The following is a 27,372-nucleotide window of genomic DNA, read 5'->3' as shown; positions in this document are numbered from 1 at the left end:
GTGAGGTTGGGCTTTCCCTTCTCACATTTCTGTGTGTCTCCTGTGTTCACAGCTGAATGTAGGGTATGCCTGGGCATTAAGGCAGCAGAATGATTTCAGGTCTCATGGAAAACAAGTGGGATAACAGCCACTTCATTCTGCCTAACTTTAAGCTCGGCTCAAACCAATGCAGAGACAATTAAGGTTGGTAGCTGCCCCAGAATCCGGCTGCTCGGTTAGCTTTATTGAACCGTTTTTCTACTCTTCAGGTACCTTGTTTGATTTTTCCTTGGAAAGCTATTTTGCTGATGTTGTGATTTTTTTTTTTCCCCATTTGACTTCTATGCAGCTCAGTTTTCAGTATTCCCCAGAGACGTCTCTATTTTGCCAGTGCCTTCTATTTCTCAGACTTTGAAGCAGATGGTTTTCTTGATCATTTTTCTCCCCCTTCATCCTTAAACACATATCATTGTGGACACTCTTTTCCAATAACCCACATTGCCTCACCATTTTCTATTTAAAGCTTGCAGTCCAGTGATCTAGTCATGTAGGGAATGCCTATCTGTGATGGTTTTATGCTAAGCCCAAGAAAGGCCTCTGATTTGTTTTCAAAACCTTGGAAATCAAGTCTTAAAATGTTCCTCATTTTTTCCTTCCATGAGTGCAGACAGTCAGCTGACACAGGGGCCTCTCCCTCCCTGCCGACAGAACCCTGGGAATGGCTCTTTCTCGTCCCACGCTACCCTCGTTTGCCTCTTTACAAGCTTCCTGCCTCCTCTCTGACAGTTACTTTAATTGTAAAATGAAGTTTGTATTCAGTCATTCCCATAGCAACATTGGTCAGAGATCGACACCTTTACTCTCTAATTACAAACTGCCTTTGGGAAAGGGTTTAGCAAATATTTAATTGGTGCTTTGTACTGGAGATGCACTGGGGACAAAGAAATGGAGCTTGGGCTTACAGACCAGAGGGGGAAAGAGAAGATTTCAGAAGTGATTATGGTTCAGTGTTGGAAAGCAAGTGTAGGAGTGGGGCCACAAGGAGGGTACCTGGTCTAGAAGGGGGCAGGTAGGGTGGGGCAGGGACTTGTGTTGGAGGATTCTTTATAGAGAATAGCTCATGAACATTCGTTGCTGCTCTCTGACAGGAACAGATATCTTAATATCATTATAAAATACAAAAAACCCCAACAAACCCACATTGCATTACAGTTACAGAAATAAAAATGGTGGTTGCTGAGATGGGGTTGACCAGAAAGGGACATGATACAAGTGCCCTGTTTAGTCTTAGGTGGTTGTTGCGAGATGTTGCGAGGATATCTAATTGTCAAAATCATCTAGTGGAATACTTCACATCTATACATCATTGTATGTAAATAAAAAATAAAGCAATACAAGAAAGCTTTCCATGTACTTCAAGATATATTAAGTGGAAGAAGCAAGGTGGAGGCAGGTATATATAACCTGCCACCTTTTATAGCACAAAGGGGAACAATTAGGGATGTGTGGTTGATTGCTTCTGTGTGCACAAAGAAAGAACTCTGGAGAGAGTGGTGAGGCACCAGCAGAAGTGGTGGGGCTGGGAGGTGGTGAGCAGCTGGCAGCTGCAGGAATAGAGAGCAGGGATGTGAGGGAGATGTTTCACTTTTATACCTTATACCTTTAAAAAATCCTTTATACTTTTTGGTGTTTGAACTATATGAACATATTTCTCATTCAAGGAAAATAAAAAAAGAAAGCAACATGGAAACCGAACTAAGGAGGTTTTAAACTGAGATATAAGATGCTTTCAATTATTCCCGATAACAGGCTATTTATCAATTTAATATTTTTAAACAACTTCCTCCCCTCAGTGCTCTGGGAACCAGCTGGGCAGATGTGGTGCACCCATGTCAGATACCCCAGTGGCAGGCTCCTGTCACTGTAGCACTTGGTCCCTCCATCCCTCCCAGCCTTCCTAGCTCCTTGCTCCTGGAAACCTCCCCCCATCAATCTCTGACATTTCAGAGGAAATACTGTTTGTCACCTCTTAAGGAATCTGGAGGATGGCCTGTGTGAGATATGGCATCAGTTACAGCCTCTTCTTAAAGAGTCAGTAGCCCCTGCAGAGGCCAGAACACTGGAACAAATGTGAGGAAGGTATAGTTTTTAAAGATTTTTGACTTGAATTAAATAGGATTGGTTACTTCTTGCCCCTCCCGAGGGTGGACTGTGCATGGAAGAGACCTCTTCACCAGGTTTGCTGCTCTTTCTTGCACTATGAGTTGGGGTTCTAACAGTTAGGTTTGGTCCATAACAACATGGAAATCCTTTCTTTCCCCCCATGTTAATGCCTCCTTTCTGTGCAGCGACTGCACAACCAGCACCTTTTGTGGTCGAATCAGCCAGCAGAAGTGCCACTTGTGTTCCTGGATTCTTTCTTCTGTGGTTCCATTTCTTTGAGTCCTGGGTTCTCCCCCTGAATGGCTCAGTAGGGGGAAAGGCAGACAGCTTCTTCGTGCCAGGAACATTTTTTTTTTTTTTTGAAATAGTGTCTTGCTCTGTTGCCCTGCTCTGGAGTGCAGTGGTGGGATCTTGACTCACTGCAATCTCTGCCTCCCAGGTTCAAGTGATTCTCCTGCCTCAGCCCCCCAAGTAGCTGGGATTACAGGCACACGCCACCACGCCCAGATACTTTTTGTATTTTTAGGAGAGACAGGCTTTCACCATGTTGGCCAGTCTGATCTCAAACTCCTGACCTCGAGTGATCCACCCGCCTCGACCTCCCAAAGTGCTGGGATTACAGGCATGAGCCACTGCCCTTGGCCCAGGAACATCTGTAATAAGTACTTTGCCATCTCTGTTCCTTCACATCTCTTCTTTCAAATGAGGATGCTGCTAGTTTTTCTTATGGGAGCCCAAGGAAAATTAGAATATTTTGTAGTGCTTGTGTATTCTAGCAAAGAGCATTTCACATTGGTTATGTTTTATAGCTTGGACCTTTTAAACCTTTTCCCTGCAACACAGACAAGATGTATTATGTATTATATTCCTAGCTGTTTTAAATTCAAATGCCTAATCAAGAGAAGCTAAGTAAAATAATTCTTGGCCCCTGCTGAGTTTTAGTCCTGTGCCTCATTCTCTGCTTGCCTGCTTATTCCTCTAATTCCTAAATTCAACATTTATGCACAGGCAGTGGCTTCATGGAGCATTGGGTTGAGAGGGATGGCAAGGCTGCCCTTGAGCTGTACTTGGGCTCTGCAGGCAAGTGTGCTGTGGCTGAAGAGTGATGTCTGCTTGGGGTTCAAGAAAGATGGGGAGCCTCGGTCTAGGTATTTGCCAAGGCTGCTTTGATACCCCTACCCTAGATTTCATTGTATTCCATACACCTAGTGCTATTTACTAAGTGTATGCTCCATCAACAGTTGCTCATGTTGCTTTTAAAAACTTTGTCCTTCTGGAAGCATGATTATCTGTCATGTTAAATAAACAGGTCTGCCCACAAGTGCATGGCTACTGGCACTGAAGCTCATTCCAGCAGAATTTAAGTGTCATGATGCAAGGCACTAAGATTTGTTTCCCGTGCCCTTCTCCCTCCTTGAAAGAGCCTCAGCTAAATGCCTTTGCTTTATAGTTTTAGCTCCATGTGGCAGACATTGGAGACACCCTTTAACTGCTCCTTAGTGGATGCGAACACACCCTTACTGCTGTTTTTAGCGGCCCTGATGAGAACCTGGAAGTATTTCCAAGGCCCGTCATGCAGGTGTGGCTCGCTGTAGGAAGCAGTAGTATCTGTGGCTAGATGCAGTGATCGAATGCCATGTGTCCAGGTACTGTTCCAAGTGTTTTACATATATTGTTATTTCGTCCTCACAAAATCTTATCAGAGAGCTGCTGCCGTATTATCATCATCCTCACCTGAGCTCAGAAAGCTTCGCTAACTTGCCCAAGGTCACATAGCTACTAAATTGTGAAGGCAGGTTTTTAGCTTAGGCGGTCTGAATTTAACCTGTTTAACCAGTGAAGTGCCTTGAGCAATTAACTAGAAGGCAGAGCCCTGTGTGTTCTGGAGAAGTTATTTTTTTCCCTTTTTCCTCATCTATAAAATGAAGATTTGGGCAGGGTGGTTTAGATTCCTCTGAGCCCTATCTTATTTGATTCTAAGTTATGTATTGAAGGTATCTTTGAGCCACTCTACTGCTACTCGCCATGAAATGTGATGAATAATGTATGTATGTGCTAGAGGTATACAGATTGAAGACTTGAACCTTCTTAGCACACACCAGAATTATAGCTTGTCAAGGGCAAGAGATTTATTTTCCCAAACAATTAGAGGACACCAGTAATTACGTTTAATTACATGTCGAATGGTTTTCCTGTTGTGTCAACCCCATTGTCTTAATTGTGCTTAAGAGCAGCAGGCTATTATTTTGAGGTTTGTGAGGTTTAAAATTGCTGTGTCTCAGCATCAGGGGAGCAGAAGCCTTAAGAGCACAGGCTCTGGAATCAGACGATCTTGGTGCAAATCCTGGATCTGCCACTTAAATAGATCCTGGGCAAGTTCCTTAACTTCTCTAATGGTTCCCCATACTGGGAATAATAACGGCATTGATCCCACAAGGGTATTGTGAAGATTGAACAGCACATATATGCGGTGCGTCGTGCTGCGTTTGGCATGTAAACCTTTCAGATGTTGGCTATCATTTATTGTTATGGATTAGGCGTTGATGGTGGGCAGTCGCTGACATGTTCCCGGATCCAACCCTGATGGATAGAGCCATCTGGGGTAGATCTGGGCTCCGGCTTGGATGGATTGCTGCTGTGTGGTACTAGTTTTGACATTTAGGGTGTTTGTTTATCCTGTTTCTAGTTTATGTCGGTAATCTCATTTTCTAAAAGCATGTGGAATGGAGCTAAGAAATATGGCAACCATTGAAGAAGTTACAATTGTTAAGTCCCCTGAAGAGAGTCACAGAGGAAGGAGAACTAACTCTAGTATTTAGTAGGAGAATTATCTTTGTAGTTGATAATTTTAGGCAGTACACAGCAGACACGGGCTTAGATAACATTGAATCAGGTAGTGGAAAGTTATTTTTGTTTTATTCCTCTTTCAGCCCTTCTGAATCTATCAAAGAGAAAGCCTCAGTTTGGTGCTAGTGTTTAATCTCTAATACTTTGGAATTTCCCTCTTAATAAAAGGAAAGAACAGGTCCTAGGCTTGGAGTCCTTGACATGCAATGTTTCCAGCTAGAGCTCATTAGTATTGCTTTGTTTTCATTGTATCTCTTTTTGTTGTCTTCTGTTTATAGCATGTAATACTGATTTTTCACTTACAACAGTAATATAAAAGTTTCATTGAAAGTATATTTAAGGAAAAATAAGTTAATTAAAAAATATTAAATTAAAGGTAGAGTGGATGGTACATGGTTATGACAAAAATTGTGATGGTGCCACCCAAATCCCTGAGTTAGGACACATTGGTTTAGACAGGAAAAAAGGACAAAAACTTAATGCTAGGGAAGGCCAATGTTTAAAAAGAAGGGAAATTAAAGAAGTTGGAGAAATTAAAGAAGGAGAGAAATCATTGCAGAAGTGGGAGGGGCAGATGCTTGGAGAGGGTGATAAAGGGATGGCAGAGGAGAGGCATTGGTTTGCTAAGGGGACAGCTGTGGGTGCCTTTGCTGCTTCCCATTTAGCAAAAAGACTGGCATAATGAGGAGTGAGAGGGAGGATGCTGGGAGGGCATGCTACTTATTTCCAAAAAGCTTAGTGTGTGGTGATAGCACAGTGAGTTGAGGTAGAAGCAAGGTGGATGGCAGGTTTTTTGTTTTTAAGGATAGCACACATGTAGTCATGCTTTTAGCTGATGGAGGAAGCCTGCGAGAAGGGAGAGATGGAGCCAGGGTCAAGGAATGGGAGGATGGTATATTAGTCCATTTTCACACTGCTGAAAAAGACATACTCGAGACTGGGTAATTTATAAAGAAAAAGAGGTTTAATGGACTACAGTTCCGCATGGCTGGGGAGGCCTCGCAATCATGGTGGAAGGTGAAAGGCACGTCTTACACAATGGCAGGCCAAAAAAGAGAGCTTGTGCAGGGAAACTCCTCTTTGTAAACCCACCAGATCTTGTGAGACTTATTCACTGTCACGAGAACAGCACAGGAAAGACTCACCCCATGGTTCAATTACCTCCCACAGGGTCCCCCCCATGACATGTGGGAATTATCGGAGCTACAATTCAAGATGAGATTTGGGTGGGGACACAGCCAAACCATATCAGATGGGTGTACCTAGGAGGGAGGGGAGAGAGAGTGAGACTCCCTTGGGGCCAGAGGGAAAGAGGGGAGGCAGAGGAAAGGGAAGGGAAGCTGCCTCTTCTCTTGCCAGTAAATTCAGCAAGTACATTTTAGCCAATTTGTGATGTCTAAATAATTCAGCAGAAAAAGAGGGTGAGACACAAGTATGAGTGCTTGGAGGGAACCAGGCTGTGAAAGTGGAGACTGAGGAATCTCAGGAAATACTGAAATACTGACTCATTGATCATAAGGAAGTCCCATTGGAGGGAGATGCCACAGTTGGCATCTAAGTAACTGATGTGCTTTACCGGAAGAAAGGCGTGGGGCTCAGGGCCCGACAGTGCAAGAAAACTGAGAAGGAGGACACAGTAGCTCACACCTGTAATCCCGGCTAAAGTGGGAGTACTGCTTGAGCCCAGGAGTTTGAGACCAGCCTGGGCAACACAGTGAGAACCCCATCTCTAGAAATAAAATAAAAATAATTAAGTCAGGCATGCTGGTGCATGTCTGTAATCCCAGCACTTTGGGAGTCTGAGGTGGGTGGATTGCTTGAGCTCAGGGGTTCAAGACCAGCCTGGGCAATGTGGTGAAACCCTGTGTCTACAAAAAATACAAAAATTACCTGGGTGTGGTGGTGCATGCCTGTAGTCCCAGCTCCTCAGCGGGGCTGAGGTGTGAGGATTGCTTGAGCCCAGGGGGTTGAGGCTGAAGTGAGCTGAGGTCACACCACTGCACTCCAGCCTGGGCGACAGAGCAAGACCCTGCCTCAAAATAAATAGATAAATTAATTAATTAAAATTAAAATAATTAGCTGGGTGTGGTGGCATGTGTTTGTAGTCCTAGCTACTCAGGATGCTGAGGTGGAAGGATCACTTGAGTCCAGAAGTTTAAGAATGCAACGAACTGTGATCATTCCACTGCACTCCATCCTGGGCAACAGAGCAAGAATCCTGTCTCTAAAAACAGAAAAGAAAGAAAAAGAAATAACTGAGAAGGACAATGAAAGTGGCAGCTGCTTTTCAGACCCAATCCAAGGGATTGGTCCAATGCTACCTGTTTTGGTCCCTCTTTGCTGCTGTCCTGTGAAGCTTCTTTAATTAAGAAAACACTGTAGAGAGAGCAGTCCCCTGACAGTGGCTGACTGGCCATGTGGGGGGAAGTGAAGTCACCTCCACCCGTGTCACAAGGACCGCCTCCTTGAGGATATGGCCTGTGAAGGACAGCCTGCGGTTACTTCACCTCTCCATGGTGAAGCACATGGGCTCCAGACGCAGTGGCATTAATGCACCCAGGTGTGGATTTATGGCCATGGAAAGGGCCCAGCACACTGCATGACCAGCTGCAAGCTTTGTGCATTAACCCAGGAGGCTGAGGTCTCTTCTGATCTTGCTCCCTGTACCTATATGTCCCTTAGATTTTATTCCTGGGTATATTGGATCATGGAGCTTGTGGGAGCAGAGCCATTTGCAACAAATCTAATCTAGGAAGAAAAGGGAAGTCATTTTCAGCATATGGCTCCAAGCCTAGTGCTTCCTGACCTGAAATCCAGCCTGTGGGCATCAGGGGGAGAGTGGGAAGGAGGTGGTGAGGAGAGAGCCTGTCTGAGTAGCTGACTGATGTGGAGCCAGCCTTTGTGGCTGACGTGGCCCTGAAGGAGGAAGGTGAGGGGCAGGGAGAAGAGAGTACCTACGTGTCCCTGACTCTTGCCTGACTCTGTGGCTCAGGGGCAGTCAAAGTGGTTAGCGACCCGGGACATACGTCAACTGGGGCCGCCCAGCAGGCTGTCCAGAGTAAAAGCAGTTCCCAGCCATTGGGGTCATCTGGAGATCTCTGTTAGAGTCTCCAGACTGGGAGCCCCCTCTGGCTGTTCCTGTCTCAAATCTGTCCAGCCACTCAGTTGCTTTTGCCACTATTTATGTGAAAAGTTTTGGCTAGCCTGGATTTCCTTTTGTTTCAGCATCGCCCACAAACACCGATGTGGAATTATTCTGGAAAAGGCATCCTAATCTTTACCAGAGTTGAAAGTAGACCTTTTCAGGCAGCTCATATGATTCCTTTTAGAAGCACTGTCAACATGCATTTTCCAAAGAAATGCATCAGAGACAGACTAGGTAGGTGAGTCCTGCCTCCCTCCCAGCAAGATCCTACAGTCTGCACATTCTTTATCTTTGTCTTTACCTGCCAGGCTGAGGGTGAAGGACTTTTCTTCTACCATCAGGGATGATGGAGAACAGCTGTCTCCATTTATTTAAAAAATATCCTGAATATGCTTTAATTAATCACTCTCAAAGATTCCTCTCCTCCAGACAAAATAAACCTAGGTTCATCCACTCTGTTTGTTATTTCTAACCCTTTGGTCACCTTAAAGGGCCACCCTGACCTTAGTGTAATAGGAGAGCGGTTATGGACATGAGCTCTTGTTCTATCCCACTCTTACTGGGTGGCCTTGTGCAAGTCACGTGGCCACTCTAGCCTCAGTTTCTCCAGTATTGCCTACACCACGGGGTCATCCGAGGATTCAGTGAGACAGTTTCTCTAGCATGCTCCCCATCGTACCTGCTTTTAGCAGCCAGTAAATACTCTCTGTTACTCTCATTCCCCTCTTTGCACTTAGAATCAGTCATAACTGTTTAGTGAGGTGCTGATTAGCACTGCTAATATTCTGAATGCTTGCTTAAAATAGAAAAGAGTTCCTTTGTATGAGACTTTGCATTTTTTAAAGCTGATTCTTTTTTAAAAAAATTAGACATCCCTCTTACAGAATAATAAGATGGAACGAATCTGTGATGTTATCTACATGATGAGGCCAGTATGGCTCAAAAGCAGTGAAGTCCCTGAAAATACCAGCCAAATTTCACTTGAGCATGTATTATAGAGCTTTAAAGTACCTCGAAGAGAAAAACCGCTTCTTTCCCAGCTTCTTTGTCTCCCAGGCACCACATCTCCACAGAGCAGCCAAAACAGAAACCAGAGCAGGCCATTCATTTGCTTCAAGGTACGTTACACATGTACGTGCTACCGGGCTTTGCGGCACTGGGCTCTGCCTGGCTCTTCCCCCATCACCCTATTGTACCATTCTGCTCCTTGCTCTCTTCAAATACATCAGCCCACTTTCCAACAGACCATGTGCTTCCCAGCTCAAGGTTTCATGCTTTTGGTCACCTCTGCCTGCAGTGCCCTGCCCCTGCTCTTCCCGCAGCTGGCAAGCCTCCAGGCCTCTGCTCTGAGGTCACATCCTCGGAGCCATCCTCCCTGACCTGTATATCACAACACTCAGAGGAGTCATCTTTGTTTTGATTGGTTGTTTATTGCTTGTCTCTCTCCACTCCCTCAGTATGAAAGCTTCATAAAGACAAGGAAACTTGTGTCTCATCCCTGCTGGGTTCCCAGTGTTTTTGAACAGTACCTGGCACATGGAGGATTCTCAGTCAATATCTGTTGAATAAAGCAGTAAGACGAGAAACCCTAAATCTGTAAAACTGTAAGAAAGATGTTTAGTTGTTTAGGGCAGAGGGCTGATTATCCTGGTGTTCATGAGGATGTGGTAATTAATGCTGAGCAGAGTCTGAAAGAGAGCTCTCAGTACTATGGCTGTAAGAAGGAAAATAACGTTTCTCTGCTCACAAGAGATGGGAATCACCTCAGTTGCAGAAATGTTAGATTTTGGTGGGTCTAGGTGAATTGGATATCTGTGATCGAGGGTCTTTAATGGTGGGAAATCATGAGCTCTGAAATCAGACCCTCCTGCCTCTCCTACTTACAGCTGTGCGACTATATGTGTTGTCTCTGAACTCTGATTTCTCCGTCTGTAAAATGGATGTAATAATGCTAACTTGGAGCACTGCTGTGGAGACTCACAGTAGTCTCTGCCTGGCACTTGGACCTGTTCAATAAGTGGCAGCTTTAATTTTGGAGTAAAATTTTAAAAATTCTATTAATTCAAAATGTGACATGAAAAATCCAATTTAATTAAACAGCTATTAATTTAAGCACTTTTAATACTTATCATAAATGCTGCAGGGAATCCAAAGATGGGTAAAATAGAAAACATGTCCTTAAATAACTAAAAATCTATAAAAGGGTAAGATAAGTTATAATGTTAATAACATACGTGCGATTTGTAATTTGCAATTTGTAATTTTATATGCCTTTTATTATTTGTTCTCACAACTACCATGTGAAGCCAATGTAATACGGGCCTTGTGACCCTGTGCAAGCCATGGATATCTCTGAACCTGACCTTGTCACTTGTAAAATGAAGAGCGGCAATTACATTAAAGAATAGTTGTCAGCAATCTATGTTATGCCCCAGGTAAAACATAGGGTCTAGCATACGAGTCAGTCAAATATGTTAGCCCTCTCTCACCCCAGTCTCTAACTCTGGATCCTGCATTCTTTCCATGACATGGTGCTTCCAGAGGAATGAGTAGTGTTTTGACAGATAACACGGTCAAATCATTGAGATGGCATTCCAGTTAGAGGGAATCGTCAGAGCAGTGAGGTCCAGTAGGGAAGGACGTTCCTGTGGGGATTGGTAGGTCTGCCGTTGTGGAAGGTGTCTCTCACTAGGGGGATCATATACCATAGGGCATCCTAGCAAGCTCTTTTAGTTGCTGGGCCAGAGGCAGATGGATTTGGCAAAGGATGTGGAGCACACTGGAGAAAAGAAAGACAAGTGGATCACTTAGAAGGCCCTTGTACAAGTCTAGGCAAAAAGTAGTAAGAACAGTTGAGACGCAAAATGAGATACATCAAAGAAATGAATGACCACTCTGTGGCAACTGATTGGGTGACGGTGGTGAGGGACAACTGTAGGAGAGATAGCTCTGAGCTTTTTATCCTGGATGACTGGGGATAGTGAAAGAAAGAGGTGGAGGAGAAGGAGGCGGAGAAGACAGGCAGTAAGCTCTCTTTTCAACATATATTGTTTAGGGTACTTGGGGACATCTAATTGGAGGTTTTAATTAGATAGTTAACAATGTGGGTTTGGGACTCAGAGTTCAGGATAGACTTTGTTCGTCTTCTGCCTACAGCATGTGGCTAAAACTACAGGAATGTTTGTGCCTTTCCATGTGAGAGAGTATGGAAACGGAAGGTGCAAAAGAGAAGAGAAGAGGCCCAGTGAGAGATCTGGAGACATTCTCACATTTGGAATTGGTGGGAAGGAGAAAAAGAAAAATTGGCAGTGACGAGGAAAAGAAGGGGTCAAAGAGGAAGGAAGCTGAGCCAGAGCACGCAGCATCCATGGGGGCAGCAGAGCAGAGTTTCCACAAGGCTGGGCTGGTGCACAATTCTACCCTTGTGAATATTGAGGAGATTGCAGACCATCAAAGTGTCTTAGAATTGAAGATTAAGAGGCCATGAAGCCCTTTAAGAAGGCAGATGAATGAGAGCAAAAATTAGGTGGCAGGATGTGATGGGAGGAGCAAGGAAGTAGAGGCATGAGAAGACCAACCTTCTAAATAGTTTGATAGAGAAAGGGGCTAGAGCTGGGGCAGTAGTTTGAGGGAGGACAAAGAAAAAACTTAAGAGAATAAGAAAACATAAGCATGCTTTATGTTAAAAGAAAGGAGCCTGTGAAGAGGTAGATATTGGAGGGAAACCTTGGATGAACCCAGGGCTCCCGTCTTAAGGGAGAGGGTGCCAGTAAGTGGCCCTTCAGGACCTGAGCCTTGGTGTATATTAAACAATTATTACCCTAGATTGCTGGGCAAAAGCTGCTTCGGATACTAGGTTTAAACTATTATCTGCTGGCCCATCCTAGGCTAGTTGTGAAGGAAATGACATTTGCCTCTGGTGCCATCTTGCTCATCACACTGATTTTTCCTGCTTGGCTTGGGAAATCCTTCCCTTCCTCCTGCCCCTCCCTCTTTTCTCCTCATCCCCACTTCACTGCTTAGAAATGAACAATTGGTTTATCTTGGTTCTATTAACTAACGAATCTGATAAGCTAATTGCTGCTCCTGGCAGAAGACTAGAGGGCTATTTTTGATAAATTAGCCTTCTGGAATCATAGTCTTCTTTTAAAAGTTATTGAATCCATTACTAGTTCAAATGGTGGAACTTCAAGTCAGGAAGCAGGGGAAGGGGCTGGCAGAAGGAAGTGTTGGGAGAGTTTGTTCTTCAAATTCCACATGTGTGTGGCCACCCGGCTCTTCCAATACCTAAGCGTTGAAAAATATGGTGCCCCGTCCTCCAACTAAAATTAGAAATCTTTTAAAAGATGCAATGCTTGTGTGTCAACTACACTTAAAACCACTTTTTAAAGATTTTTGGCTTATAAAATTGTGGCTGAATTCGGCAACAAAAAATTTTTAAAGAAAAAATTCTATGTGTGTATATATGTTGGAGTCAGGGTCTTGCTCTGTGGCCCAGGCCTTAGTGCAGTGGCATGATCATAGCTCACTGAAGCCTCAAATTCTTGGGCTCGCATCATCCTCTCCCCACAGCCTCCTGACTAGCTAGGACTAACAGGTGCGTGCCACCGCGACTGGCTAATTTTTTAAAAATGTTTTATAGAGATGGGGTCTTGCTGTGTTGCCTAGGCTGGTCTCAAACTCCTAGCCTCAAGTGATCTTCCCACTACGGGCTCCCAAAGTACTGGGATTACAGGTATGAGCTGTTGCACCTGGCCTGTATATATATTTTAGTGCTTCAAGTACTTCATTTGCCAGTTGGGCAACCCACCATTGCTACTGTGGGTCAAATGTCCCTTCTCCTGTATGACAACTGAGATGATGTACCCTGGGATGCATGAGCGTTGTGTAGCCCAAGTTCCAGATGGTCCATCTAGATGTAGTTGACTATTAAAGACCTATTTGGAGTTTGCATCCAGCAGCTCTCATTTACAGTGCTAGTGCACTATGATTGAATGGGAGTGGCATGTTAAATACCCATTGTGATATAGACATCCTGAACTTAATGACTATTGCTGGTTTTGGTTAATGTAATTATACTCTTTTGTGGAACATTTTCCTTGTAATTTATGGGAGTTATTTTATCCATAATATGTAGAAGCAAGCCATTGCACTCTAGGTTATATGGCATCATGTTCTAAACCCAAATGTGTGGAATTCTTGGAAAATCTATAGTTGAGGGAACAGTTACAAGATGCAATATGGTGTTACGGGTAGAAGGCTTGGCTGGGAACCAGAAATTCTGGATCCCAGTCTCAGCTCAAAGTTTTGCCTTCCACATGGCCATGGGAAGTTATTCTCCATTCCCAGAAAGTGAAGTTGATATTCTTGTCTCACCCCCAAAATCATGAGGAACAAATGGAACTGAGGGGCCTTAACTTATTATAAAAGTAAAATTACTGCTCAATACATGGGATAATTATAATTATGTAAGCTGTTTCTGAAGAGTGAAAAAAGTTAACAAATATTAATTCTATTGGCAGTAAATATTTGCAGTGTTTTTCAGAAGCCTCTCTATGCACCATACTTAGCCAAGTGAAGGTCTGGGAAAAGCTTTTGTTTTTGATTTTTTAACTAAAGGGAAGAGAACTTTACATGTGTCACCACGTGTTCCCGTGTTGGCAGCGCCATCATGAGATTCAGCGTAACTAGGAGAAGTTTGTCGAGTGGCAGTTTGACCGGATGGTACTGCGCTGTGCCAGGAAGCCCCACCAGGGCGGTGCGCCCCAGAGAGAAGGCTCAGTGCTATCCTTGTTATCTTCCATTTGGCACAAGAGATCCTCCATTCTACCTTCTGTGAAATGGCTTTTTCACCTCCCATCCAGTGAAGAAGGTTTGATTTTTTTTTTCTTCAGACTTGACTTGGCAGAAAACTTGATCTGCTGAAATAACCATGGCAGCAATTTCTGCTCCTTCCTCTGAGTGCAGAGAACATGGAGCTCTCTCCTGTTTACAGCTTACCTTAGCTCATGCTGTAGGTCAAGGCAGAAGCCATTCTGATGGGAAAATCACAGCATTCCTTACTGCTCATTATTGTGATAGCTTGTTAGAGCCAGAACTATTCAACCTTTCACTTTACAGAGAGGAAGAGGCTTAGAAAATATAGGTAAATTGATCAAGGTCTCAAAGCAGGTGAGGGGCCAGTTTCTGGACTAGAACCAGTTGCCTGACTTTTCCTCCTACCCCCTGTAGGTAAGGGTACACAGCAATCAAAGGCGAAAGAGCTAGGGGGGGGTGAGAGAGAAAGGAGTTCATTGTATTTTGATCTGAAATGAAAATCACATACACATAAGAACCTTATTTTTGAGGGACAGGTTCCGTTATTCTCCTTAACAGAAGTAACACTTCTGTCTTCATTATGCCTGTTAGCCGGGCAATGATTCTGAATTTCTTCATTATTGCTCGGGCAGTTTGCCTTCTCCGAATGTTCTTTTGTAGCTGTCTGTGATCTTGACAGTGCCTGTGTGTCCACACAGTGGGAATTTTGGCAGAAAGGAAAGAATTCTAGCCTGGTTTCCCGCAGGAAGGCTCACAAGATTCATTCTTGTGTGTTGCCTTTGTTCATTCTCAATATGTGAAGTGGTTGGCATTGCCTTGGCAACTCCATTAGAAGCCAGTGGCTGCTTTGTGGACATTTGTTTCATTGCAGATTCTCCTAGGAGCAGCCTTGGCTTTGGCCAGAACTGGCACCAGCTGCTTTCCTTGGGGCATGGAGCCAGTGTGGGGAGGGGGAGGGCAATGTCCAGGGGCAGCTCTGGCTTAGCATTTATGCTCCCAGTTACAGCGTCATCCCACTGTAGACTGGGCAGGCAGTGGAGTGGAGAGGAGAATGGGGAGCTGGAGTAGAGGCTTCTGCTGACTGGAGACATCAGCATGGTCTTAGGGTCTCCCTGTGAGGCTGCCATTGCAAATGAGTAGTCCCTGGAGACGGTATAACGGTGATGGGAAAGAGCTGGTGGTCACTGCCAGGTATGGGATGTTTTGCCCCAATGTGCAAAGTGGGGTTTTTCCTGCCTTGACAATTTGCAGGCCAGCTTCAGATAAATGGGAAGGTAGGTAATGGGGTAAAGAGGTAAAGGAGTGTAGAAAGACAGAGTGACTTCAGGACTGCTAAAATCTTGGTGGGGAGTAAGAATGGTGGGAAATAAGTGAAGTTTCTGACACACTGGAGAAATACAGTGTGCGTCTCCTGTATTGTACACCATTTGAGGGTGGCACCCTCCTCTAGCATTCCTTGGGCCCATCTGGCAGGTATTAGTCATCATTATGATCAACAGACATCTATTGAGCACCTGCCCTGCACCATTAAGGTGCTCTGCTAGGCCAGGGCCTTCAAGAGCCTTTGATGCTTCTAGAATTGTGTCAGTTAGAAACTGATAATTCCCTGGGTGGATGTGGCCCTGTGGGACCATTGCTTGGCAAGCGACCAGCAAGAATCCTTTTATGAAGGAAAAGGTGTACCCCCTTTCCAGGATAGTGTCCCAAAGCCCCAGCTTGTTGAATTTTAGCAAGGATTTCAAATTTCCACTCAATCTCTTGGCTGAGCAGCAACCACATGTGATGGCTTCATATTTGACAGTAAAACCACCAGTCCAAATATCTTAGGACCTACTGAATGAAAGACCTTTGGGAGCAAAATGTCTTGAATTTTGCCTTACTTGGGGCTCCCACAGAAGCAGACCCTGAGGCAAGGATGGAAGTGCAGGTTTCTTTGGGAGATGACCCTAGGAAACACCGATGAAGAGTGAAGCGAGGCAGGGAAGTGAAGGACCCATATAGAGTGTGCCATCATGTGAGTTCCCACTAGGGGTAATGGGAGCCTCATCCCACTGGGGAGGTCTGGGTGCCAGTTTGGAATACATGCCTCAGGGTCACCCCTGCACTACCACCCCTGGGCATGGGAGCTAAAGTATTGACCCCCCAACTCTTAATAGCCATTGACTAAGAACTGCTGGGGTTGGTACCCACAACGTCCCTTTGGCCTGTTGCGGGTGACCAAGAGGGCTCCAGCAGCCAGAAAAGCCTTCAGGCAGAGCGATGCAGGAGCTGACCGTGGGAGGTTAGACCAGCCAGGCAGAGATGCAGGAGCTGACCGTGGGAGGTTAGACCAGCCAGGCAGAGAGATGCAGGAGCTGACCGTGGGAGGTTAGACTAGCCAGGCAGAGAGATGCAGGAGCTGAGCGTGGGAGGTTAGACCAGCCAGGCAGAGATGCAGGAGCTGACCGTGGGAGGTTAGACTAGCCAGGGAGAGAGATGCAGGAGCTGACCGTGGGAGGTTAGACTAGCCAGGCAGAGATGCAGGAGCTGACTGTGGGAGGTTAGACCAGCCAGGCAGAGAGATGCAGGAGCTGACCGTGGGAGGTTAGACCAGCCAGGCAGAGAGGTGCAGGAGCTGACCATGGGAGGTTAGACTAGCCTACATGGAAGTGGTGGAGATTGAGAGGACAGTCAGGCCCCTGACAGGATCTGCTGCAGGTCTGCCACTGGTATTTTCACAGAAGTTTCCAGAGGCTCCAAAGCTGTAACAGTAAAGCTGGCGAGTGTACAAGTGCCTGGACCAGACATGGCTCCTCACCTTTCGTGAATAGACTTTATGAATGAACACTGAAATTTTGTTTATTTTTAAAGAGTGCGGAGGATGGCCTTGAAACGGTAAATTTTGCTGGGGCTCTCGGAAATTAAATGGCCCCTGTGCTCTGTGGAGCTAAGCTCAGGAGTCACAGGCCTGGGGACCTGGAGGGGCCCAAGATATGATTCAGCACTTAGGTGTTGTGAGGGTAGTAGGATGCCAAGTTCCTGAGCTGGTACATTGTGAATGATTGTCACTTTTTCATTTCACTTCATTTAGGGGATAACTGCTTGGTAAGTTTAGTGTAATGCAAATACCTGATGTAGGTGGGTCACCAACTTTTTTTTTTTTTTTTTTTTAAACAGAATGACACTGACCACATCTTGAGCAAAACTCTTTGTTCATTGGACTAGTTAATTTTGTATTTGAAAATAATTTGGAATTGATTGGGAGGAAAGCAGGGGAAAAAAGGACCAGAAATTCAGGCTTCTTGTTTCCTTGATGTTTGGAGAGAGCAAGTGATTTTAAAGTGGAACTTCTAGAGCACTGGATAGGGAGGCAGGAGGTCTGGATGCGAGGCACACATCTGCTGCCTACCTAGCTGGCTGCACACACGCCATCTACCCTCTCCTGATCTTTCTTTCTTTATAAAACATGACGATGGGTTGAAATGACCTGGAAGGACCTTTTGGCTCTGAAAAATTATACAATTTTAAAAATAACTTCAACTTTCCATAGCAAGCCTTGCATCTGTCTTTCCCTAGCCTCTGATTGGCCTTTGCCCATTTTTAATTCCTCCTGTTGAAAGGAATGCTTGCCATTGCATGTCCTCTGCTTTTTAAAATTTTTTTTTCCCCAATCTTGCCTTCTTCCCAGATCTTCAGTTTTTCTTTCCTCAACGGTTTCATGTCAGCACTACCTTCATGGTTAACACTTTCTTGACTGCCACAGGCTACAGTAGGGATCTCTGTCTTTTGTTACCTCATCATCACTTGGCTTCAGTCTTTCATATTAGTCTTGGCATGTGTTATTGTGGATGCCTCCTGCTTTTCTGGCAAATCATAAGCTTTTTAGGAAAACAGTACTCCGTAAAGGAAGAACACTTGAAGTAAGGGCCTGGCAGTTATTTCCTCTAAGTAATAGAGCAGATAATATGGCTTGGCCTTAGTTTTCCAGTTTGTGAAATGGGGATAATAATACCTAGTTCATAGAGTTCTTATGAGAATTAAATGGGCTAGAGTATAAAAGGGTGTGGGTCATCGTGGTTGGTGATGGTGTTGGTGACAGTGTTAAGGTGGCAGCACAGGCTGAAAGAACTTGTCATTTCTGTACTTTGAGGAATGAAGTCATATAAGTGCCTGGAACACAGAGTTAATTATTGTTCTCCATAATCAGTTCCTCTTCTGATACAGTACTCCTCAGTGTCAGAAGGTAATTCCACAGAGTGAATTTAAATCTCTCTGTGAAAATTTTAGCCTTTGTTTGTTTCTTTCTTGATAAAGAGAGAAGAAAAATCATTCAAATCATTGGCAACCTTATGCTACCTTAATGATCTCTTCTTGGGGATAATTAATATCACTTTCCTTAACATCCCTCCTGGTGAACATTTTCGAAACGTTTATGTGAATCTTTTGCTTTCTATTGTCTCCCAGAGTAATATTCCTTCCAGGCTGGGAAACAGTTGTTGGGTAATGGGTCAAATGTATTAATAGGCAGGCCATATGGTTCACAGACACCTTGCATTCAACAACTTGATAGAGTTCTGGTGGTATGATTTTTTAAAATTTTAACTATAAAAGTGTAAGAACCATCTGCTGTTATTTTTTGTATGTGATCCTGGTAAATTATTAATTTTAGTTATACTGCTCCTATGTAATTAGCACTGTTCCACATGCAGGCTTCAAGGCAAAGCTTATATACTTTATTTTCAGTAGTAATGTGTGTGGAATGTGTGTGTCTCATCCAGATTCCCTTCATAAATTGAAGCAGGTTTGCCTACATGGGGTTAGGACTTGGGATTTATATGGCTTCTGTTTTAGCGGGTAAAATGCTATAATTGTAGTGATTAATTAGATTGATTGATAATTAGTCACATACTAACTACTATGGAGCAAACTAATTAGGGTAATGTATAGAGAGTGATACCTGGGTGGGGTTGGGGCTCCTAGGATCATGAAAACTTTCAGGGAAGGAGAAATTTGAATTGAGTTCTAAAGAGTAGTGATAAGGAGACAGGTGAATGAATATCTGCAGTGAGATAATTCTAAGGGAAAGGAAGAGTTAAGAGCAAAGGCTGTGAACTAGGGAATAAGCATCGTACAGAGAAAAGTCCGTGGGGCCACACTGTAGTGAGATGGAGGATAATGCAGGCAGCTGAGGGCAAAGAGGGTCTAATCTAAGAATAATAGGAGCCTTTGGAAGGAATTAGGCAAGGAATTGGTATCTGATTTACAGTTTTAGGAAGCTCATTTTAGCTGCTAAGTGGAAATTTGATAGAAGCAAGAATTAAGGAAGGGAGACCGGTCAGGAGGTGATAGCTGTTGTGTAGAAGAGACTGATGGAGAAATGTGATGGACTAAGTTTGTGTGGTATAGGTGGTGAGAAGTGATAGGGTTTGGGATATAGTTTGGATATGGAATCTATGGGACATATTGAATGGTTCTTAGTTTTCAGTCTGAGTAACTAGGTGATTGGTGGTATAGTTCTTACTCAGATATGGAGGGCTTGATGGCTCTTTTTTGGTCAGTTAAATTTGAGGTGGCTCATGGACACCCAAATGGACATGTCTACAGACATGTGAATCTGGATGTTAGAAGAGAGATGAAGGCTGAAATATTCATTTAAATTACCTGTAACTCAAGAGTGTAGACAGAAAGGAGGCAGAGGTCTGGGTCTTGGATACACCACCATTTAGAAGTTTGAAAGAAACACCAGCAGAGGACATTGATGGAGGTAGCCAGAGAGGTTGGAGAGAACCATGTGCTGCATAGACACATGGAAAGGACTCGTGTCTCCAGAAGGAGTGACTGGTGACCTCATCATTAGGTTTCAAGTGTTAGTGCCCAGAACCCGCATTAAATGTCATTTGAAAAGTGTATTCTGTAGCTGTAAACTCAGTGATGACTAGAGCAAGTTGGGCCCAGTGCATGCCTGGAGAAAACTTTAGCCATGGTGGAATAAAAAATGGACAATCTTGCCTCCTTGGGGGCTATTGGGGAAGGGTCTTTGTTCAAGTCTCAATCAGGATTTGTGAGATTTTCATACCATTACTAAAGCAGCAAAGAGTAATTAGTGGTTTTTTAAAATGGCAATTATATATACAGCTGGTACAGCTATGCCACAAGTCAGTCCTTTGAAAATATTCGATAACTAAATTCTGATCAATCTCTTCCAAGACTTTAAGGTTGACCTAAAATAAAAGCCTATAACTAACTCAGTGCAAGACAGGACATATAAAAATATTTACATTTTTAACTACATAACGTGTTAATCCTGACAAGATAGGTCTCATAACAAATCACTTTCTAAATTTTATCTTTTCTTAGTATCAATCATAATGACTTGAAGGCAACTTCTGTTTGGGAGTTAACTTTAGGTTATGAAGAATCACTGTATTATCTGTTTGTCATTTGATAAATTACGTTATTTAAATGAGGAATAGAGATTTCTTGCTCTCTACTTCTCTTAAAGTGAAAGCATAATGCATTCTAATAAACATTTTAAACAGAAGGGCAAAACTGAGGAGTCCTTTTTTTTTGTACCATGTGCTATAATTTAACAGGTCATTTTGTCTGCTGTATTAAGTGTATTTTCTCTAAAGCCCAAAGCAGGATCAAGCTGTAAACAAGACGCTTTATTATGGTGATTCTCATTATTTGGATAAATAGTGGATTTGTTTTAAATTAAACAGAGCTACATTTTTGTTCCAGAAAGTTCAATTGATAACAAATACCCAGGCAAACTCTGCAAATATTTATTCTTACCTTTTACCTTACTGACATTTAGTTGAATTTTACAAATAGATAAAGCTTAATAAGCATGTAGTAAGCTGATAGTTGGCAATAGACTATGGTGAGAAATAGTCTATTGTTTATTCAACCAAATCCTTGATTCACTAACTGAAGGAAACTTACTGCAAACAAAACATCAGAAAATGTTCTATTTCTATAATTTTAGCAGAATGACTCTGGTTCTGCTGCTTTGCATCAAAACAAAATTTTATAGTAACTGAAAATTCCCCATTTCTCTAAGACCAAGTGGAAGTAGCTCATTTACCTGGCTGGCGCTCTCCAGTTTTCAGAGAGTAAAGCTTAAGGGCTAGGATTTTATCTCCACTCCAGCTCTACCCAAGTAATAAATAAGTAGAACATTAAGCCATTCTGACAGCTGTGTACTTACTTTGTGTGAAGGTTATAGGATGTAACAAGCCTTGCTCTTGGATCCCTCATGAGCAATTATCTTTTCGAGGAGTCCCACTGTCCTTGGGTGGTTCCTGGTGTCCAGAGCCACAAGTAGGAGGGGCACAGGGGGAGAAAAGGAGGCTCTTGGCTCTGCTCTCTCCTCCTTTCTCATCTTCTGCCCTCCCCTCTGCTATGTGGGGAACGTGAAGATGAAGGGCCTCCTGAGTGAGTCCGGCTGTGGAAGAGGGTGAGCATGATTGCCCCCTGCCTGGGTGATGGTGGTAGAGAAGAGGTGCCCTCAGGATGGGTTCTCCTAGGGAAAGGGCTGTGTCTGTCCCACCCACCACTTCCCCAGCACTCAGCACTGTGCCTGGCACCGAAATGCCCAGTAATCCCTTATTAAGCATAGAGTGATTGGGCGTCGGGGCTCATATAGTGCACGGTAGAGTTTCTTCCCTTCCCCTCTACTAGTTATTTCCTTGAAACACACACATTTGAGCATCAAACCAAATCCCAAGGCTGCACACCTGGGGAAATCTCTTGATTTACTGTACAGAAGGGCTCTCTTTGTCTTGGAAGCCTCAACCCAGTTAAAGCATCTCTTGTGCATGAGAAAGAAAACAAAAGAATTCTTTTGGACACAAAGCAATAATATCTTTCTAATAACAGCAGCTACTTAAATCTGTTTGTCCCATCTTCCCATTGACTAACATTTAAGCACATCACCTTGGCTAACTGTGGCCTGCATGAACTGGCTCCTGATTTTCTTGCCCTCCAGTTCCTTGAACAAACCAGGTCCTTTGCTGTCTGCTGGGCTCCTGCCTGGGATGTGCTTCTACAGCTCTTCAGGAGCCTCCATCTTCCCGATCCTGTAAATATACACTTAAGTGGTCCTTCTTCACCAGGCTTTGCTTGCCCTGTCTAGCATTCCCTCTGCCCCACTGTTTTAAACCTAGGCATTTTGCGTTTTCCTATGTGTTTGCTTTCTTGCTTATTAGCTATCTGCTCAACTTAATTGAATGATTCACAAGAGCAAGACTGTTTTGTGATTTTTTTTTTTTCAGCATCTAGCCCAGTGCCAGGCTCTGTGTAAGTGCTCAGTAAATATTTGTTCGAATGAATGAATGAGTCTCAGCCTACCCTTCATTTAACAAGTGGTTAAATTTAAATTTTTTTAAAATCTCAGATTCTCAACATACAGTGCACATATACACAATGCATGTGTGGTTTATGCTGTAAAAATTCCCTACTCTTGGTAATGAACTGCCTTAAAGAACAGGGTTGGTGATTTAGTGCCTATGGCCTAGCTACTAATGTTTGCGAGTTTTTTTTCCTAAACATCTAATGTGTTTTTTCCACCGTTTTCTTTCCTTTGTCTTTCTTTTTTAGCAAGGGAAGCCATATGTCTTCGACAGAGTGCTACCTCCCAACACGACCCAAGAGCAGGTTTACAATGCATGTGCGAAGCAAATTGTCAAAGGTAAGTGCTATTTCTTTATTTCCTCCTGGGCCATTCAGAGTAATTGAAAGCATTAAGTGATATTTGCAGCCTAGGAATCAATGTGCCTTGACTGTAAGCAGAGGCCTGCTAATTGGAAACACTGAATTCTATAGCCTCGGTTCTAGCCCTGATTTGCTATGATGTCAGGCAAATTATTTAATCTCTCTATTCTCCCTTTTCAAGGACAGGTCTTTATTTCTTCTGCCACCTTTTTAATTTTGTCACCCAAAAGCTTAAAAGCAAGGTAAGCTGTGTTTACACTATTTCTGTAATAATTTTAAAACACTGGCTGCAGGTATAGAACCTCCTTTTTCCTTTGAAGGAGAAAATATATATTCCTGATGCTCCAGTTGTACATCTTTGGTTGATTTATTCTGTGCATCTGTCTCCCTTTTACTAATATCTCTCAGCAAGAAGCCTTAAATATGGAAAATTTTTGCCACTGAGAAATTTTCTACAGTGTCATAAAATCACATTACTGTGTTGGTTATTGAGCTGGTCTTGCTATTCAACATTCCTTAATTATGCTTTCTCCTAACCCATTTTCAACCATCCCACCCAGATCCTGACATTTGCTCCTCCAAACGGGTAGCCTCAAGCCTACATTTACATCTTAGAGATCAATCGTTTTCTCTAGGACTGGCGTTGGCCCTGGAGGATTCATGTCAAAATAGCAGCAGGGAGATGAAGCAATTTACACGTTGCTCCACCTTGTCCTTCCAAATCAGGGGCAGGTTGAAGCTTGCACTGGCAGGCTTGCCATCTGGACAGAGCTGGGGGGCATCTCCTGCTACTTTGCTTTTCATCATCAAATCATTTCCTTCAAATGTGAATGCTGTGGCAATTGTGCTTTCAAATGTCTTGATCCTGCCCCCTGTATAGGCAGCTCTGGATTTAAAAAGCAAGAAGTAAAAACAAAACCAAAAAAACCTACCATGTCAGTTTGGATCTGCTTGTTTTTAGAAGCTGACTAACCTAAGTATTTGAAATTCATGAAAATCAGCTCTGGGTACATCTGTTCGATTAATTCTGACCCTGGACACCTGTGTGGGAGATGCATGTCAGCATGTAATGTTCCTTGCTGAGGTGGATGGTTATTCACATTCTTGATGCAGACATCAATTAATTTTGAAGGTCTTCACAGTGAGATTTTGATAGAAACCCAATGAAAAAAAATATGACTGAATTTGAGCTCTTTCTGAATTAACAGTATGGACCTTTATTGGGTGGTAATTTTTGTCTTCTCTCTACTTTTACTCTTCTGCTTCTCTTTCTCTCTAAACATGTTTTCTCTGTTTTTGCAGTATATCTTTCTTGGTTTGCTCCTACTCAGCCCTGCTCCTTATTATTGGACTCATTCATATATTTTTTATTAAAGTAAGATTAATCACATATGTGCCAGAATTTCTTTTTCTCTCCCCCTTCATTATCACAAACAAATAGTATTTACCACATGCTATGCTAAACATGAGGGCCATTTAAATACATCCTGTCCTCTCTAAGCTGACATAATTAGAAATGGATGCTGTTAAAAAAAAATCCTGTGATTCACAAACTATAGTAATACTCTTGGAGTCTTTATTCACTAAAGAAGTTTGGGCCTCTTTCAATGTTCGGATTTCTTTCCAGTATGAAATGTCAGAAATGGGCAGGTCTTGTGAAGATATGGCCTAACTCTGGGTAACTTGAGACCCAATATGTAGTGAGCTATAAAGAAAACCATCTAGTGGAATAAAATCAGGCCCTGACATGATATGACTAACAGACATTTCTAGAGTACCATAAATATGTATGATCATACATACATGCCTTATTCTCCCTTAAAAAGGAATTGATGAAGGTCTGATTGAATTTCACAAATATCCACTGAGGCTAGTGTGAGAAGTGGCCATGTATTTCAGAATCAGTAAGCTAAAACTTGGAGATATAAGAAAGAACTCCTTGGAACAGATGACCAAGTATAGCTGAGGTATCTCTTGCCACAAGGAACCCTATTTAAATCAAGATTGGGAGGTGGCGCTGTGGAGCCCTTTTTTTCTAGAGGCTAATAATTAAATCAGATGACTTCCGAAGGGCACCATAGTCCCTATGATTCCTGATAATGGGTGGACCAAGGAGCATTCCTTTCAAGTCCATCTAAACTCTTAATGATTTGGAGCATCTGGGAGGCTCCATTTAACTCGATGGCTTTATTCTTTCTCTGGTTTTTCATTCCCTACCACTTCACTGGGTTAAAAAAAATATTTTAAATATTTGTTTGTGGAGTCCTGGCATCTCTCATGCTCCCATCTTTGTCTGGTGTTTGTTTTTCAAAATTATGCTTGAAAAAGCGTGTAGAATTCTCTTCCATCTCTTCTCAGAGGTTGTAGGGTTCGTGACTACCAGCACAGTAAATGGGAAGGCTCCTTTGGATGCCTAGGAATTAAACACCATGGTAACTGGATGCTATTATCGAAGTACTGTAACTATGTCCCAGCCCCCAGAAGCCACACCAATCATTTGCCTTCCAAATTAACTAGCTACGGATGATCCAGGTGCTAGAGAAGGGGATTTCTTGTTTTCCAGTTCTGATTCCTTTCAAATTCATTCATTCAGTTGTTTCTTTTAATCATTCATTTCTGTAAGTAGTATTAAGTACTTACCATGGGGTAAGCACTGCTGGGACCAGAGTCGCCATGCTATGTAAGACCGTCTGCAAGGAGCTTTGAGTACAGGGAAAGAGACAGATGTGTACATAATCATCACACACATAGGCATTATGTACTTTAGAAAGGGTGTACGCAAAATGCCACGGGAACACAGAAGAATGTCACCTGTATTGTCATTTGGTCGGGAGAGGGAGTGGAGAATTAAAGAAGGTTTCTCTGAAAGGTTGGGTCTTGAGGACTATAGAATATAGGAGGGTTGTACAAGCAGAGGGGATTTCAAAAGTAAAAGCATAAACACACAGATTCTGCTTGGGCAACTTGGAGCGGCACAGGGTGCAGAGTGGCATTATGGGAGATGAGGCTGGGAAAGTTAGGCTGGAGCAATTTGATGGAAATGGATGGACTTTATCCTGCAGACAATGTGGACTCAGTGAAGAGTGTTAAGCTTAGGATGACATTATCAGATCTGTTTTGTTACTATCTTATATATGACTCTGAAGAAGAAAAATATTTTTAGCTGTGACTTATCAGGCACTGTCTATATACTTGACATATGTTGTTGCATTTTAAATCATAACAACTTTCTGAAGGGTGAGCATTATTTTCCTCATTGTACAGAAGAGGAATTTGAGGCTCAGAGCAGTGAAATAATTTGGCCAGGTTGGTTCGGGGGCCATGGACTGGGCTTGTCAGACTGACTGACTGATATTCTTCTGCACTCCCCTGCCCCCTTTCCTGGTGGGCACACAGCTAGCATTTGATGACAATTATTTTATGAGTGGTCCCTGTTCTGTCAGGCCATATGGACTATTAACTAAGCATTGCAAAAGACAGGGCTAGGAATGATGTGGGAGGAGGGTAGAGAAGAGGGGACAGGGATGGTGGCTCCCACACCTTGTGATGGCCCTGGTGGCCTGCCAGTGATGAGGTGCGTTTCCATTCTGAAGACGCAGCGTGCCCTTGCCTGGGCAGTGACTGCCCTTTAGGCTGGCCAGCCAGCATGCGGGCTGGCCTCAGGTAGTCAGCAGGACCGCCTCATCATCCTCTGGTTATGGCCTACCTGAGTGGTTTGGTGACTGGTGAGGATGGCCTGTCAGCCACCATCACCAGAAACCCTACAGGCCCCCATTTCCCCTGGAGAGTCGGTAGGAAGCCCCATGCCTCCTTAGGACTACTGATGGGTAGGTATGATCACATCCTCCCCCAATTCTAATCTGAAAGTGACGCTAACTTTTTTGCTTTAGCAAGACCTGGATTCAGAACTGAGCAAATGGGAGGCAAGGAGCATTTTAAGTATCTACTGCTATCCTTCCTCCTCCCCTGGGAGATGAGAAGGCTCTGGGCACCTGCGGTGGAAGCTCCTTCTGGGGTTCATGCGGCTGCGGGATGGAAGAGTGCTGTGGCCCCGGGGTGCGGCGGGCTATGCTGGACCAGTGGAGGTCACATCACACCAGACACCAACACAAAGAAACGTTCTGTCTGCGGAGCGTGGCTGGCATGTGGAAACAGTCATTGTTTCTGCAGAGACTCTAAAACAAACGCATTCCGTGGGCCCAGGAGCGGGCACTGGACGTGATGAAAGTGCCTTTTGTGGGTGCTTCTGTGGGAGTCGGTGGAGGTTGGTGTGGCCCCCGCAGTGCGGGGCGCGGCCTGGCCTTTCCCGCTAGGGCTCCCCCGCTGCCTGTGGTCGCGGTGGCCATAGAAACGCGCTGGGCTCCTGCTCCACTTCCTCTCTCTGCCTCCCCTCACCAGCAAATCAAAATACAGACTGAGCAAACAAACAACAAACAGAAAAGAAACCCCCAAAACCTGGAGTTTCGAAGAAAATAGAGCACACTGGCTTCAAAGAGCCTTTTCGTTTAAATTACCTTCTAGTGCAACACGGAGCCGATAGAGGGCGACGTCGGCTCCCTTCAACTTGAGCTCTGGAGAGAGGTTCTGCAGCAGGGAATGAACTGTAACGTGACTGTAAATACTTTCAGGGCCGTGACTGTAAATACTTTCAGGGCCGAGTGGAGTTTGTTCTGGTGGGGTTTTATGTGTTCTCCTTTTCTTACAAAAAAAGAAGGAGAAAAAAAATA

The 27,372-nt window shown here is 43.7% G+C and overlaps 1 protein-coding gene and 1 long non-coding RNA gene across 2 annotated transcripts in view; both read left to right on the top strand.

Moving 5' to 3' along the window:
- KIF5C (kinesin family member 5C) overlaps nucleotides 1-27,372 on the top strand; it is a 153,135-nt gene that overhangs the window by 25,203 nt on the left and 100,560 nt on the right. Inside the window, exon 2 of the mRNA XM_003278698.4 lies at nucleotides 22,532-22,622. Coding sequence (XP_003278746.3) covers nucleotides 22,532-22,622 — 91 coding nt within the window. The remainder of the gene's footprint in view (nucleotides 1-22,531; nucleotides 22,623-27,372) is intronic.
- On the top strand, nucleotides 16,465-17,096 carry LOC115831883. The gene is made up of 2 exons (XR_004027373.1): nucleotides 16,465-16,534; nucleotides 16,579-17,096. It is a non-coding gene; the product is annotated as an uncharacterized LOC115831883 (long non-coding RNA).

Source organism: Nomascus leucogenys, chromosome 20 (assembly GCF_006542625.1).
Source record: "Nomascus leucogenys isolate Asia chromosome 20, Asia_NLE_v1, whole genome shotgun sequence".
Classification (NCBI taxonomy): Eukaryota; Metazoa; Chordata; class Mammalia; order Primates; family Hylobatidae; genus Nomascus; species Nomascus leucogenys.
Note: the sequence above shows the minus strand (reverse complement) of the source record. Positions and strands in the feature narration are given on the sequence as shown.